Source organism: Dama dama, chromosome 2 (assembly GCF_033118175.1).
Source record: "Dama dama isolate Ldn47 chromosome 2, ASM3311817v1, whole genome shotgun sequence".
Classification (NCBI taxonomy): Eukaryota; Metazoa; Chordata; class Mammalia; order Artiodactyla; family Cervidae; genus Dama; species Dama dama.
In genome coordinates, this window is record NC_083682.1 from 26,127,445 (window position 1) to 26,143,397 (window position 15,953).

The following is a 15,953-nucleotide window of genomic DNA, read 5'->3' on the forward strand; positions in this document are numbered from 1 at the left end:
CCTCAAACTACTGAGTAGGAGGGTCAGAGGAGCAGAGCAAAAATTTAAAAGCCACAGGGCCAGACTTCATGAACTTGCTGAGCGTGGGCTCTAGCCTCTGTTATTCCACAGTTCTCAGCGTCTCCTCTTCAGGCTGGAGGATGGAGACAGAAGCAGGAGCTGTCAGAAACGACGTTTGGTTCAACCTCCCACATGTGAAATCTGGCATGGGAAAGTCAGCTGAGTTCTGTAGGGAAGGTCCTTGGAGGGAGAAGCTGAAAGTTGCAGGCATATTTCTAATCTGCCAAGACTTCTTCAGTTCTGGAAATCCCCAAGTGCTTGTGTTTCCCTCCTCCCTGACCCACACGTGTGCACACATGCTCCTTCATGTGATCCCTTCCCGCACAGACTGTGAATCGCCTTTCGAATGCCAGACTGAATTCTCAGGCCTCGGAGTCACCACTGCCCCAGGTTAAGGACGATTTCACAGTAGGCAGGGCTGGAGGGCGCTAGACGGGAGGGGCCCTGGTGTCTGAGAGCCGTGAGCTCCTAGGAGGCTATGTGTCTGGAGCGGAGGAGGAGACGGCTGTGGATGAAGAGAGGTGGGGGGCCTGTCTGCAGCGTGGGCAGGGTGGGCGCCTCCCGAGAGATCGGAGGTGGCTTAGCAGTGGTGAGACGGCCAGAGGGACAGTGGGTCCAGCCCAGGTGACGTGTCCTCGTCGGGCGGACACCCGGCCTGCATCTCCCGGCGCTGGTTTTGGCCGAGCCACATGAGTCTTGTTGATACCGCCAGGTGGTTCAGAGTGGAGTTCATCAGGAGGAGTGGAGAAAGGAAAGGCTCAGACAAGGATGCTGGGGTCCTAGCTTCGAGTCCAGCTCTGCTCTGAAACCTTTTACAACTGGGTCTTCTCTTTAAGTCCCAAGAAGTTTTCCGTCCGGTAGATGAAGGAGCTGGGATAGATGACCCCAGTTCCCCCCAGCTGAGTTAGCCTGTGACCCGGGAAAGACAGGGTTTTAGCAGTCAAAGCTCAGCTCTACTGTACTGTCAGCCCTCTCTCCCCATACTCCCCCTGCCTCAACTGTAAGAGTCCTGGAAGGACAGACAGACAGGCTACCGTCCACATGTAATTCCACTCCCGAGCCCCCTGCAGCCATTGTGGTCCAGAGGGCTTTGGTCTTTGTACCCCATGGTCCGCTACAGAGTGGGTGCCCTTCCAGAGCCACAGAGGGGGCACTGTCCTGGGTGGGCACATCTTGTCCTGGCTATGAGCACAACTTTGCCACGTCTGCTCAGGCTCCAGCGGTTCACACGCTTGGACAGACTCGGATTCCAGTTCTGCTTCCTCTCCTTCTGGAGCCTGCTCGGGTAGTGATACTTTCTCTCGGAGTCACGTGGTGGTAAAACAAGATATTTGTCAAGTGTTTCTCGCAGTCCCTGGCGCGCAGTGAGCTGTAAGGCATGGTGGAGGGGGTAGCCTTGAAGAGGAAGGCTACAGAGAGGGCCTGTCTGTGTGATGTGCCGAGCCGAGCCTTGGAAAGTGGTGCAGCCTAGGTTTTCAGTTTTTTAAACAGTGTCTACATTGCTTGTAATTGCCAGGAGAAGTCACTGAAGGCATTGTATTATTAGGTATTTCTGAAATAAGAAAAGGAGCTTGGAGGCATGGCACTGGTCTTACACAATTTTGTGTTAATTCTTTTTTGTTGTTGTTGTTAATCCTTTTTTAAGAGGAAATCAGTTGTTGTGGACAATTCTGAGAAATACATGAGGGAGGAGAAACGCTTGCAATCCCAGGACTCACATGGAGCCCCTTTAACAATTTCGTGTTCTGAAAGTGACCAGTACCTCTTCAGAGGGCCCCTGAGAGTCAGACTCCCTTCAGGAAATGGGGTTTTATTGAGCCAGGGCCATTGTGGCCTCCACTTCTGGTCCTGATGCCCAGCACCCCCAGCTGTGTGCCATGGCAGGGGGGGCCTCCTCAGTGGAGGAGCACCTCTTTCCAGCTCCACGTTCAGCGGCATCACATTGATAAGTGAATGGCCACAGTGAGAATATTTGTACCATGGAAATTGGCAAACGCTTCAAATCAGATGCCTGTTTTTCACGTTGGATCCGCAAGGCTCAGAGTTTAGGGTGACACAGAGAGTCAGTGGCAGAGGTGAGAGGTGCCTCCAGTGTTCTTACTCTCTGGGTCACACCACCTTTGATCTTAGCACCTTGGATGATTTCCTTAGGATAGAATTCTGCAAGTGGAATTACTCCATCAAGGGAAGCCTAATGCTGGGTTTGAAGAGTTTTTCAGAAAGCTGCAAAACCAGGACTGCAGAGGGGTCTCAGCCCACCTCCTGACTGTTCTTTCTTTGTCTGTTTCCAGCTATATGGAAGGCGGGCCCCCTGGGAGGATCCCGCCAAGTGGGTGATGGACACCTATCCTTGGGCAGCCAGCCCACAGCAGCACGAGTGGCCCCCTCTCCTGCAGCTCCGGCCCGAGGATGTTGGTTTCGACGGCTACTCCATGCCTCGGGAGGGGTCAACCAGCAAGCAGATGCCCCCCAGTGATGCTGAAGGAGACCCGCTGGTGAGTTCTCTGCTTCCAGAGCAGCTTGGCATTCACTGAGCACTCACTGTGTATTGAGTGTGATATAGGGCACGCTGGAAATTTGGAGGTGACCGAGCCCTGGTCTTGCTTAGCAAGGTTAGACCCATCCCAAGGTTTGGGACATTTCGGCCAATATTTTCTTCCTTGTTTTTGGTTTTTCACTAGTGCCTTTAACCCCTGTGACAGTTTTCAGGTGAAAGGTTAAGAATTTGGTTTTTCCCCCTAAATGTCTATACCACTCTCTGCCCTCTGCTCTGAGATCACCATTACCATGTCTGGTCCTGTCCCATCACCCCCTCCCACTAGTAACTGAGCCGAGGTAGAGCATGCTAAGGGCAGAAGTTCGAGCCAGCGTGTCCAGGGCTCAGGCAGAGGGAGGTCTGAGGACAGGAGGAGCTCGTGGAAGCAAGGCCAGGGGAGCCTGAGTGTGGGTCCCCAGGCCAGTGAGATGAGTTAAGTCCTTAACGCTGCCTGAGCATCTTTATTCCACAGATGCTAAAGCAGTAAAGGCCCTTTAAGAAGAACCTGGGCCAGAGGCTGTAACCCTACAATTCTAGTACTCCCTGCCAATGTAAGACCCATGCATAGGCATACTGTGAAATTAGACTGAATGCATCAGAAGGCCTATAAAAGAAAGTGGAAGCACATATACCAGAACCTTGCATGGTTAAGTGACCATAGTCATGCTATAAATTCAGCCCTGAGCTCTCTTAGCAGCTTAGGCAAGAGGAAAAACACGGCAAAGACCACAGCTTGCGCTACCTAATGGAACAAACACGTTCATAAGAGATGGCAACAGAATTCAAAGACAGCTGACTTGCTGTGCCCTCCCTAGTGACTAACTGATTTGCTAGATAAAAAAATAATCATCATAATAAGTGCCTTAGGGTTGTTTGCCACTCCTGACTGGCGGAATGCAGCTGCAGTCCTATTGAGACTTTTTAGAGAGGAACTTTATTTTAAATGTATTTAGGGCTTGTGTTACTACCCAGCTTGATTTGCAGTGTTTACAGCAGTAGTTTTCCAGAGGAAAGGGTCAGCCTATAAAAAACCATTGCTAATGTTGTTGTTGTGTTAGTCACTCAGAAAAGAGACCCCATGGATGTAGCCCACCAGGCTCCTCTATCCTTGGGATTTTCCAGGCAAGAATACTGGAGTGGGTTGCTATTTCCTTCTCCAAGAGATCTTTCCAACCCAGGGATCGAACCCACATCTGCTGCAAATATCCTGCACTTCAGGCAGATTCTTTACTGCTGAGCCACCGGGGAACCATTATTAAAAGTGAAAGTCATAGCACTATTTCTGTGGGTTCAAGCTGATAGACTCTGAGTCTCATAAAAATGGAATTTGGGGTATCTAGAGGACAGAATGGTCAGCTCATCCCTGGACTGTCTTTTCTTAACCAGAAATATTTGTGTCATTAAACACAGAAAGCATTTAGGTAAGACCCAGGGTTCTTGGAATATTACATAGAATTCTCCTGGCAACCTCTGGCCCCCCAGAGGTCATCTGTGCCAGCCCAGCCACCCCTACACATCAAGTTAGCTACTTGGTGCTTCGCCCGAGTCCTGTTCTCTCTCCCCAGGGCCACAGATCTCGGCTATAAATAGCCCTCTTGTTTGTTGACCTCTTGCCCTCCTGAGACTAAGGACTCCAGGAGGACAGGACTGTGTTGTGTTCACTCCAGACCATATACTGTTGGTACACAGGAGATGTTTGATGAGTGAATGAATAATCCTGGCTGTGAAGGAGTTTCCTTCCTGTTTCTGCTCCACCCCTTAGTGGTTGTGGCCGTGCAGATGGACACCAGCCCGTGGTGCTTCTGTGGTTGGCTCACCCAGGCGTACTCTGCTAGGCATCCTGAGGGGTAGCTGGCCAGGGGGCAGCCAGGTTTCATGCCCGGCTGCAGCAAATCTGATGATAGCTCAGAGAGATGCTATCTTCCTAATTTTGCGAGATCAAAGGTAAAAGACATACACACACAATTTATAGTTGTAAATAAGAGTCGCTTTCGGTTCCCCATCTCCACTTCAACACAGATGACCAACAGACTGTGGACCAAGGGAGATACAAGAACACTGCCTTTGAACTCTTAAGACAGGTGATGATGATGGTGATAACAGATGTATCACATTTATTGCACAGTTACTGTGTGCCAGATCCTATTCTAAGGGTTTAGCATACATCCTATCATTTGTTCCTTCCTTCAGCCCTATGGGATGGGCACTGCTCTTCTCTCCAGTCTATAGATAAGGAACTGATGGATGAGATCTATTAAATAATTTCCCAGAGGTTACCTGTGTGCTCTGAGGCTCCACTTGTAGCTAGTGCTGTCCCCCCTCCCCATGGAAGCCTTGACGGGAGCTGGAAGCGCAGGTGACTCTAGGGAGCCCTCTGGCCAGAGCCAGGGGTGCAGACGGGCTGGATGCTCACTGGAGGGGAGCCATGGGCCTAGAGGTCAGCAGTGCCGCTGTTCGTGTTCCAGAAGCTGGGGCACTTGGCTGGCATCTCACCCAGGCCGAGGGATACACTGGGGTGAGGTGCTGTTCCCAAGTGTGAAAATAAATATAGAGGACTTTGTATTTTCTGTCCTATGTGTCTGTTCATCCACAGCATAAGGTGATAGAGTAGGTATAATTATTCACATGTGACCAGTGAAGGAACTGAGGTGTAGGGGTTAAGTCACGTGCCCCAGTCATTCAGCTGGGGGTGGTGGAGCTGAGATTTGAACCCTGGAAGTCTGGCCCCAGAGTCCATGCTCGCGTCTACCATCTCCACGGTGGGCCACAGCCCCAAGGTGAGTCTAGAGAGGGGGGGCCTGAGCTTCGGAGAGGCCGGAGGTGGGCGGCTCTGCACAGACCGGGAGCCCGCTCACGCCCCTCGATCTTTCCCCAGATGAACATGCTCATGAGGCTTCAGGAGGCCGCCAACTACTCCAGCCCCCAGAGCTACGACAGCGACTCCAATAGCACCAGCCACCAGGACGACATCCTGGACTCGTCCCTGGAGTCCACTCTGTGACGGGGGCCGGGACCCGGAGCCTGCCCTCCTCCCTGTCCAAACGCCCCCATCCTCCTCGCCCTGCACCGGCCTCCCCCGCGCCCCCTGAAGACGCCCTCCTGAGCCAGCCCCCGGCCGCTGTGTGAGCGCTGCGGGGAGCCCCACGCCCCTCCTCGTCCTCCAGCCTTGACCTGGGTGCGGGCGCCCCGGGCCGGCTGCCTGGGGCCCACGTCCTTCACAGCGAAAACTGCACTATCTACCGTTTTCATTACGGTTCTGCCTTGTTGCCGTGACCTCCCTAAGACACGGAAAGGTACTTCTCGGGAAAGGACCATCACCGTTGGAACGAGAGGGTGAAAAAACAGCAACAACAAACCTACTTGAAGCTCTGAGACCAAGCAGCCTCCTTGCCCTGAGCTGCCCGGAGACGGAAGAGACCGGGGCAGAGTTGGAAATGCAGACAGCAGGGCTTTTCCCGAGCAGACCCTGCAGCCCGGTCCACCCTGCCCACCCTACCCCGCTGATGCCATTCCACCCTGCCGACGCCCTTCCACCCCGCCAGCCCCAGAGAGACCTGGTGCCCACCGGGATCCTTGCTCTGGACACCCTCAGCAAACCGCAGAGCCACGTCACAGGGAGACCTTAGGAACAACAAATCGTGCTTTCTCTTCTGTTTGTTTTCAAAATGGTGCTCTCCTTACCCGGGAGGTATCCTGCCTGTCCCAGTTCACCCCCACCTCTCAGACCCATCAGCCTCCGGTTCATCCTCCAGCGAGAGTGCGCGGCCGAGTGGACGCGGCTGTAAAGGCCGATCTGCATGTGTCCGAGTCCTTCTCCTACGGAAACGCGTCCGGTCTTGTTCCTGCTAACACTGTGTCCAGTGAGAACTGGTCTACCTTGGCGAACCCATCACCTCCTTTGAAAATGAGGTCAACTTCTTCCTTTCTGACTCTTGATTTTGAAGGTTTTTTTTTTCCCCCCTCTCCTCCCCTTCGTGGTCAGAATCCATCCTTTGGTGAACGTGAGAACTGCAGGAGTTGGCTTTCGGTTGGGTCCTGCTGAGTTTTGGTTTTCAGTTGTCCATCTTCACGGTTCTACACACTCGCCGCCTCCTGCTAGGGCTGCGGTCGCTGCGCTCTTGAAGGTGGGGCCAGCGCCCCATCCTCAGCACGTGGGTGAGCGGGACCTTGCCTTTCCTCCTCGTCTCCGAGGCTACAGGACGCATGTCAACACCTCCAGCGTGCCAGCCCCCAGCCTCAGGGCCGGGGTGGGAGGTCACCTCGCAAAACACTTGCACTTTCCCCAGTACCAACGGGACATCACACAAGTCCACAGGCGGGGGTGGCCGCCCCCTTCCAGAAGCCGCAGCCTCCGGTGATGAGTCTTGCCTGACCTCTTCGGTGCTGACCTTCCCAAAGCGATGCCTTACTGGTTTTGTATTCACCGTGATCATTGTTGAGTGTCGTGCCTGCCTGGGGTCTGTTTTTCTGTTTTCCACGTCCAAGCAAACAGGGCTAACAAGTCATCGACTCACTCGGAGAACTCAGTTAATGTGACTTCTCTCATCTGAAAGACTCTTTCGTGTGGATGCGTGACTATGGAAAATGAAAAAGGAGGAAAAAAAAATCCTTGTGTTTTTAGGTTCTTATCAGCTAACACCCTGACTAGACGGCAATCTCGTCTCGTGCAGGAAAAGGCAGAAGTTCTGCCATGTTACGTGACGTTGCCGAGTCATGCTCTGCTGGTACATGTCTTCAACGTCCTGGTATTTTCTCTACAGAGTGTGGTCAATCTTTGAGTCACTTGTTTCTGTTTTATTTTTATCAGACCCCCAGGGGGGGTATCTCTGTTAATGATTTTCAGGGTTTTTACTCCATTTTTTTTTTAAACATTTCTGTTTCCAAACATCCCTCTCTCAATATCTGTTCTTTTCTTCCCACAAGAGCTTGACCTGAAACCACTCACGTGACATTGGATGACACCACTTACTTCCTCTTTAAAACGAAAAGTGGACTGTGTCCCACTAACAGGTGAATGGCAAACCTCTCGACGTGCTGTTTTCTTTCATCCTAATTTAAAAAAAATCTTAGCAGACTGTGTTCTGCTGAGCCTTCCTGAGTCATCTGGGTGCGTGAGTGTGTCTTCCTCTGTTTTGTTTTTCATCAGACGTTCAAAGCCTGTATTTTAGCCTGTGACCTCGGGGCCGCCACCCTGAGCCTTCTGTGTAAACCTGAAGAACAGTCCTCCTCAGTCTTGTCTCCCGGCGATGACCTTATACGCTCATACTGTGAATTTGGGAGGAGGCACAATGGACTACTCCTCCTTGTGGGCAGTTTTCCCAGTCACCTGTGAGTAGACACCTACCAATATCCTCTGACACATTTCTTTTGACGACTCCCTCTTCACTCTTTCTTTCTTCCCTGACCCCACAGACTTCCCTCCCACCGGGTCCAGGCCCAGCGCCAAGACCTCTGTCCCTGGTGCTGCCTGGCAACCGAATGGTGGTGTCCAGGAGCGGAGCCTTGCCCGATTCACAACTCGGCGTCTTTCCTAATGTTTCGGGAAGCAGGGTTGTCTGATATGCATATTTCTTACTTTGGTCCTGTTTTCTTTGTGTCACTCACCTTTGACAAAGTGACTTTGTGCTCATTTAGGGCTCTGTCCGAAATGCTTCCATTTTTGCCTTTTTCTACAGTTAGGCTAATTTTGAAAAAATGTATGAAATTCTATGCAACATTTGTGTTGAGTTACCGATGGAAGCCAAAAGTTTTCTTCCCAAACTGCCAAGAATTTTACAGGCCATAAATGAGATGGGAATTCCTTTTAATTTAAGGAGGTGGGTGGGACAGGGGTGGGACACGGAATGAGACTTACCTAGATCTTTGTTGTAATCTTGGGGACAGTTTTTATTTTATTGTTGATGCTTAAACTTCAAAATTCTGTGTATTCAGATTTGATCGTGGCGAATCTCCTTCAAAAGAAAAAAAAATAATCCAACTTTGTGGATATGACATGAAAGGTTTGCTGTTTTGATCTAGTTGTTTCCAGTGGAGCAGTTTATGAAATATGTTCTATAAGATGTACATTTTTTCATTGTAACATAGAAATTGTAAATAATTGATTAAAGTGCTGCATTTTGATGAATTTTTTCTAGCCATTTTTAAAGAGAAAACTAGGAATTGAGTATTTTGTGTACGGTATGTTTCCTTCCTCCCACCCTCCCTCCCTCCCTATTTAATTTTCATTTATCATGAGGTTTTTGGATTTGCCAGTGATCTGCTGGAGATCATGCCCCACGTCATAGAGAATAAAGATGATGATTGTACCAGTCTTAAATTATTCATGATTCAATAAAATTGATGCTTATTTATTCAGATGAGTGGTTTGACTTTTCTGTGCTCGATAACATTCTCATCAGAGTTCAGGTTCATGCCAGGGAGAAGTCATCCTTCTTTGGATGCAGCAAACACAGGAGGAGCTCCCCAAATCTGTAAACCCGTCTTTGCCGCTGTGTCATCAGCGTCCTGCCTCTTCTCAGTCCCTCACCTCGGTTATTGCTTGCGTGGAGCTTATGAACAATGCAGGCCTTCGGGTTCCTCGCAAGCCCTGAGTCACTGAGGACCTTGTGGAGATGCAGATCCCAATTCAGCAGGTCCAGGGTGGGGCCTGTGATTCTCCGTTTCTAACAAGCTCCTGGGTGATGCTCACACTCGGGTCTTACACTACACTTTGAGGCGAGCTCTATCAGTATCCAGCTGCCCCACCCGCCCCCCAGTTGACCCCTGGGCACAGGAGAGATTTCTTTTTAATAACTTTATTCATGTATTATTTGTGGCTGCACTGGGCCTGTGTTGCTGCGTGGGCTTTTCTCTGGTTGTGAGCGGGGGCTGCTTTTTGTTGCAGTGTGCAGGCTTCTCACTGGTGGCCTCTCTTGTGGTGGAGCACAGCCTCAGGAGTTGGGACGCACGGGCTTATTTGCTCCTCGGCATGTGGGATCTTCCCCGACCAGGGATCGAACCTGTGTCTCTCACACTGGCAGTCGGATTCTTTACCACTGAGCTACTAGGGAAGCCCCAGGAAAGATTTTTTTTTTTTTAATGTATTGGGTACCTGCAAATTGCCAGATGCTTTTCCCAAATGCTCCAATATAATCTGCAAAATGACCCAGAGGAGGTAAAATACTTACTCCTATTTTATAAGTGAAGGAAAAAATAAAAGATAAATGGCTCAGAGAAAACAACTTGCCAAGGGTCCTGTAAGCTAAGAAGTGAGAGAGTTGGAGTTTCAGCCCCCTATTCCAACCCCAAATCCTGCTTCTCATCTTAGGGGCCATTCCACACTGCAGGTGATACCCATCGCAGAGCACGGGCAGTGGGAGATGTTATCACATCTTAGCCTTCACTTCTACCAGCAACAATAAGAATTGTAAAGGCTTGACTTAAAGTGAGGCATGTGGGGTCGTTGGGAAATGGAGCCTACCCAGTGGGTTCAACTGCTGGTGACGTGAAATGTCCAACTCACTGTAACCCACAGCAGTGGCCCAACTGGGGGTGGGAGGAATAAATAGTCTACATGTTGAGAGTAGGCAGTTTGTAATAGCTGTCAAAATGAAGGGGAGCTGGTACGATGGTGTGGCAACCAGATAGCCTAAGTTTCCAAGGTTTTCTATGTCAGATATTCTACCCCTGCATATATAAAATGGGATATTATTCAGCCATAAAAAAAGGAATGAAATTGCACCATTTGCAGAGAGGTGGATAAACCTGTCATACAGAGTGAGGTAAGTCAGAAAGAGAAAAACAAATATAATATCACTTCCATGTGGAATCTAGAAAAAATGGTAAGGATGAACTTACTTGAAAAGCAAAGGTAAAGACACAAATGTCGAGAACAAGCTTATGGATACCAAGGGGGAGAAGGGAGGGTGGGATGAACTGGGAGGTTGGAACTGACATGTATACACGCTACTATGTATACTATATAGACGACTGATGAGAACCTGCCATATAGCACAGGGAACTCTACCCAGTGCTCTGTTGACCTAAATGAGAAGGCAGACTCAAAAAGAAGGGATATAGGTATACATATAACTCACTTTGCATCAGAAACTAACACAACATTGTAAAGCAACTGCGCTCCAATTAAAAATGTAAAAAAAAAAAAAATGCACCCCCTACCTACACAATATACTCTGATGTTATCCAGGAAATATAATGAGCATATTTAAGAGCCACAGTGGGCTAGATGACTTTGTCAAATGGGTGGGATGGGAGCTAGGCATTGAAGTACTTATCCTGTGTGCCAGACCCTGCACTGAGATGTAACTTCCTCCCGTGTAATCACAGCATCTCTAAGAGGTGGAAGGTGGATGGTTATCTCATTTCCAGGGAGAAAACAGGCTGAGTGATGATAAGTAACTTACTCTGTAGAAGAACTGGAACCCTGTTTATCTGATTCTAAAACCCATGCTTTTTCTGCCACACAATGCTGTAGTCACGTTAGGTTGGACTTTGCGGGGAAAATTATACATCCTTCTGCGTGAGTTATCTATTGCTAGTGTGTAACAAATTACACCCATATTTAGCAGCTTAAAACAATGAACATCTCTCAGTTTGCATGGATCAGGTTGGTGGGGCTGGGTCCTCTGGCTCAGAGTTTCTCACAAGGCTGCAATTGACATATCTCAAATATTTACAAGAAATATTTAAAGCAAAAACTTTAGAAAGCATTATATTTAATGGTAAAATGTTGACTGTGTTCCCTTTCAGATTAGGAGACAGATAAAGATGACTCCTTTCACCACGTAACATCATAGAAACCCCAGTCAGTGCAGAGAAGCGAGAGAAGTAAATCCTGAAGATTGGAAAGCAAGAACCTGGACTGATTTTACTCATAGAGAGCATTCGGTACTTAGGTCACCCAAAAGAATTCACAGATAAATGATTAGAAGTAATAAGCTGAAAAAAATTGCTGGATACAAAGTCAGTGTAAATTTATTTAATATCTATATGCACCTAAATTTAAAAATAAAAATCTTTAAAATACCAATTTAAGAGCATCAAAAATATCAATTACCTAGGACAAAAGAGTCTGAAATGCAGTACTTAGGTGCAATCTCAAAAACAACAGAAAGATCTCAGTTTGTTTCCAAGGCAAACCATTCACTACCACAGTAATCCAAGTCTGTGCCCCAACCACTAATGCTGAAGAAGCTAAAAGAGATGACTCCACATGGACATCACCGGATGGTCAATACTGAAATCAGATTGATTATACTCTTTGCAGTCAACAATGGACAAGCTCTAAACAGTTAGCAAAAACGAGACCAGGAACTGACTGTGGCTCAGATTATGAACTCCTTGTTGCAAAATTCAGACTTAAATTGAAGAAAGTAGGGAAAACCACTAGGCCATTTAGGAATGACCTAAATCAAATCCCTTATGATTATACAGTAGAAGTGACAAACAGATTCAAGCAATTAGATCTGATAGAGTGTCTGAAGAACTATGGACAGAGGTTCATGACATTGTTCAGGAGGCAGTGGTCAAAACCATTCCCAAGAAAATAAATGCAAAAAGGCAAAATGGTTGTTGGAGGAGGCCTCACAAATAGCTGAGAAAAGAAGAGAAGCAAAAGGCAAAGGAAGAAAGGAAAGATATCCATCTGAATACAGAGTTCCAAAGAATAGCAAGGAGAGATGAGAAAGCTTTTTCAAGTGAACAATGCAAAGAAATAGAGGAAAACAATAGAATGGGAAAGACTAGAGATCTCTTCAAGAGAATTAGAGATACCAGGGGAACATTTCATGCAAAGATGGTCACAATAAAGGACAGAAACAGTATGGACCTAACAAAAGCAAAAGATATTAAGAAGAGGTGGCAAGAATACATAGATGAACTATACAAAAAAGATTATAATGACCCAGATGACCACAATGATGTGATCACTCACCTAGAGCCAGACATCCTGGAGTGTGAAGTCAAGTGGGTCTTAGAAAGCATCCCTATGGACAAAGCTAGTGGAGGTGATGGAATTCCAGCTGAGCTATTTCAAATCCTAAAAGATGATGCTGTTAAAGTGCTACACTCAGTATGTCAGCAAATTTGGAAAACTCAGCAGTGGCCACAGGACTGGAAAAGGTCAGTTTGCATTCCAATCCCAAAGAAGGGCAATGCCAAAGGCTATTCAAGCTACCGCACAATTGTGCTCATTTCACATGCTAGCAAGGTCATGGTCAAAATCCTCCAAGCTTCAACAGTATGTGAACCAAGAGCTTCCAGATGTACAAGCTAGATTTAGAAAAGGCAGAGGAGCCAGGGATCAAATCGCCAACATCCATTAGATCATAAAAAAAGCAAGGGAATTCCAGAAAAACATCTGCTTCATTGACTACACTAAAACTTTTGACTGTGTGGATCACAACAAACTGTAAAATTCTTTAAGAGATGGGAATAACAGACCACCTTTCCTACCTCCTGAGAAACCTGTATGCAGGTCAAGGAGCAACAGTTAGAACCAGACATGGAACAATGGACTGATTCCAAATTGGGAAAGGAGTATGTCAAGGCTGTATATTGACACCCTGCTTATTTAACTTGTATACAGAGTACATCATGCAAAATGCCATGTTGGATGAAGCACAAACTGGAATCAAGATTGCCAAGAGAAATATCGGTAGTCTCAGATATGCAGATGACACCACCCTTATGGCAGAAAGCAAAGAGGAACTAAAGAGCCTCTTGATGAAGATGAAAGAGGAGAGTGAATTAAAACTCAACATTACAAAAAGGAAAATCATGACATCCGGTCCCATCACTTCATGGCAAATAGATGGGGAAACAATGGAAACAGTGACAGACTTTATTTTGAGGGGTTCCAAAATCACTGGGAATCGTGACTGCAGCCATGAAATTAAGACACTTGCTCCTTGGAAGAAAAGCTATGACAAACCTAGGCAGCATATTAAAGAGCAGAGACATTACTTTGCCAACAAAGGTCCATCTAGTCAAAGCTATGGTTTTTCCAGTAGTCATATATGGATGTGAGAGTTGGACCATAAAGAAGGCTGAGTATCGAAGAACTGATGCTTTTGAACTGTGGTGCTGGAGAAAGACTTGAGAGTCCCTTGGACTGCAAGGAGATCAAACCAATCAGTTCTAAGTGAAATCAGTACTGAATAATCATTGGAAGGACTGATGCTGAAGCTGGAACTCTGATACTTTGGCCACCTGATGTGAAGAGCCAACTCATTGGAAAAGACCCTGGTGCTGGGAAAGATTGAGGGCGGGAGAAGGGGACGACAGAGGATGAGATGGTTGGATGGCATCACTCACTTGATGGACATGAGTTTGAGCAAGCTCCAGGAGATGGTGAAGGACAGGGAAGCCTGGTGTGCTGCAGTCCACTGGGTCGCAAAGAGTTGGACACAACTGAGTGACTGAACAACAATGTGATATGTATGGATTAGATGGCTCAGTGGTGTGGAGATGTCTATAGACCAAAATGGTCTATAGAGCTGATGCAAGCCTGCTCAAAAAATCAACATAATTTTTATGGAATTGACAAGATAGTTTTATAATGTATATTGAAATGCAAAAGATGAAGCATAGCCAATGAGGAAGAAGACGAAGAGAGAGTTCTCTACAAGAGAACAGGACTTTCAAAGATCATGAAGTCAGTGTGGTATTGGTGCAAGAACTCACAGGTCATTCAAGGAAACAGAATAAACCTTCCCCAAATAAACCCAGCACGTCCTTGCTTTACTGCATGAAATAGTGAATAACATCTCAGACCAAAGGACCTAATTTATGGAGACCTCGTTGTAGTTTTGATTTGCATTTCTCTGATAATTAAAGATGTTATGCATCTTTTCATGTGCCTGTGGGCAATCTGCATGTCCTCTCTGGAGAAGCATCACAAGGCATGAGCTGGAGCAGACACTGTCGATGCCTTGATCCACAGCCCTGGGTTGACCTGAGTCCGCAGTGGACAACTGATGCCAACAGCATCCCACTGCAAGGCTCTGCATCTGAGACCTTTCTCTGGTGCCGCAGAAGCGTGTCCACTCAAGTGCAGAGCAGCTCACAGGGGATTTATGCTCTTGGGGACAACCTGCAACCACTGAGATACAGTTTCCCATCCCTCTGTGGGACGAGTGGGAGGCACATTCTACAGAGCTCTGTGAAAAGTGAAAGTGTCAGCCACTCAGTCATGTCTGATTCTTTGTGACCCCATGGACTGTAGCCCATCAGGTTCCTCATCCATGGAATTCTCAGGCAAGAATACTGGAGTGGGTAGCTTTTCCCTTCTCCAGGGGATCTTCCCAACCCAGGGATCGAACTCAGGTCTCCCACATTGCAGGCAGATTCTCTTACCTTCTGAGCCACCGGGGAAGCGCCATAGAGCTCTTTAGAGGCTGCCCAAATGGGGTTGATTGATCCCAGTTGCCCACAGAAGCAGTCAAGGAACGATTTATTGGCTTTCTGTCCTATCACCTTGCTGGTGTACTGGCGAGACCACTAGACTGAGTCCAGCCTAAATTCCATGCCCCAGACGCCTCCCCTGCCTCAAAAGTGCTTCTCTCACAGATTAACAATCTACACTCAAGTCCTTTCTTGGGATCTGATAAGACAATCAGCAACTGCAGTCTCAGTTGTAATTAAGGATTGAATTATGTTCCCTAAAATCATATGTTGATCTTGAGCAACAGCGACACAAGATGGCAGCCACATGGGCTCGGACAATTTATGAAAACCAAATATACAGCCTTAAGATAGAATGTGGACCTAGATATCCAGAAGAAGCCCCTTGTAAGATCTGTAACAAAATTTAATCTGAATGGAGTTAATAATTCTAATGGAGTGGTGGACCCAAGAGCCATATCAGTGCTAGGAAAGTGGCAGAATTCATATAGCATCAGAGTTGTCCTTCAAGAGCTCTGGCCCCTAATGATGTCTAAAAATATGAAACCTCTTCAGCCGCCCTGAAGGACAGTATTACAGCAGTTAATCAAAAAGAAAAACCATAGGCCTCCCCTACCTCCATTCGATTTAAGCAGTCTCCATTTTCCACAGTAGTAAATTTTCTAGAAATGGAGTGTAGACCTCAAAGTACAGGAAAGGGACCTCACAATCAAAGGCAGCTAAAGATACTGTCATTGTTGTTCAGTCGTAACTGATACTAATTTTTTGTCCACTTGAAGTATATGTTGTACTATAACAACAACAACAACAAAAATGTTCAAATCCTAACCCCCAGTACCTCAGAATGTGACCTGATTTAGAAACAGAGTCTTTGCAAGTGTAATTAATGAAGAAGAGGTTCTGCTGCAGTAGGGTGACCCTCAGTGCACTGTGCCTACTGTCCTTATACGAAGAT

At 47.3% G+C, this 15,953-nt stretch overlaps 1 protein-coding gene and 1 pseudogene across 6 annotated transcripts in view; both read left to right on the forward strand.

Annotated features, from left to right (window-relative positions):
* NAV2 (neuron navigator 2) overlaps positions 1 to 8,950 on the forward strand; it is a 417,005-nt gene extending 408,055 nt beyond the window's left edge. For all 6 annotated transcript variants that reach the window (XM_061167929.1, XM_061167935.1, XM_061167940.1 and 3 more), the window contains 2 exons: positions 2,352 to 2,555; positions 5,472 to 8,950. In XM_061167929.1, the coding sequence (XP_061023912.1) occupies positions 2,352 to 2,555; positions 5,472 to 5,597 (330 nt within the window). In that variant the 3' untranslated portion in view covers positions 5,598 to 8,950. The remainder of the gene's footprint in view (positions 1 to 2,351; positions 2,556 to 5,471) is intronic.
* A 6,344-nt stretch (positions 8,951 to 15,294) lies between these two features.
* On the forward strand, positions 15,295 to 15,584 carry LOC133068352 (ubiquitin-conjugating enzyme E2 variant 1-like; annotated as a pseudogene).
* The last annotated feature ends 369 nt before the right edge of the window (positions 15,585 to 15,953 follow it).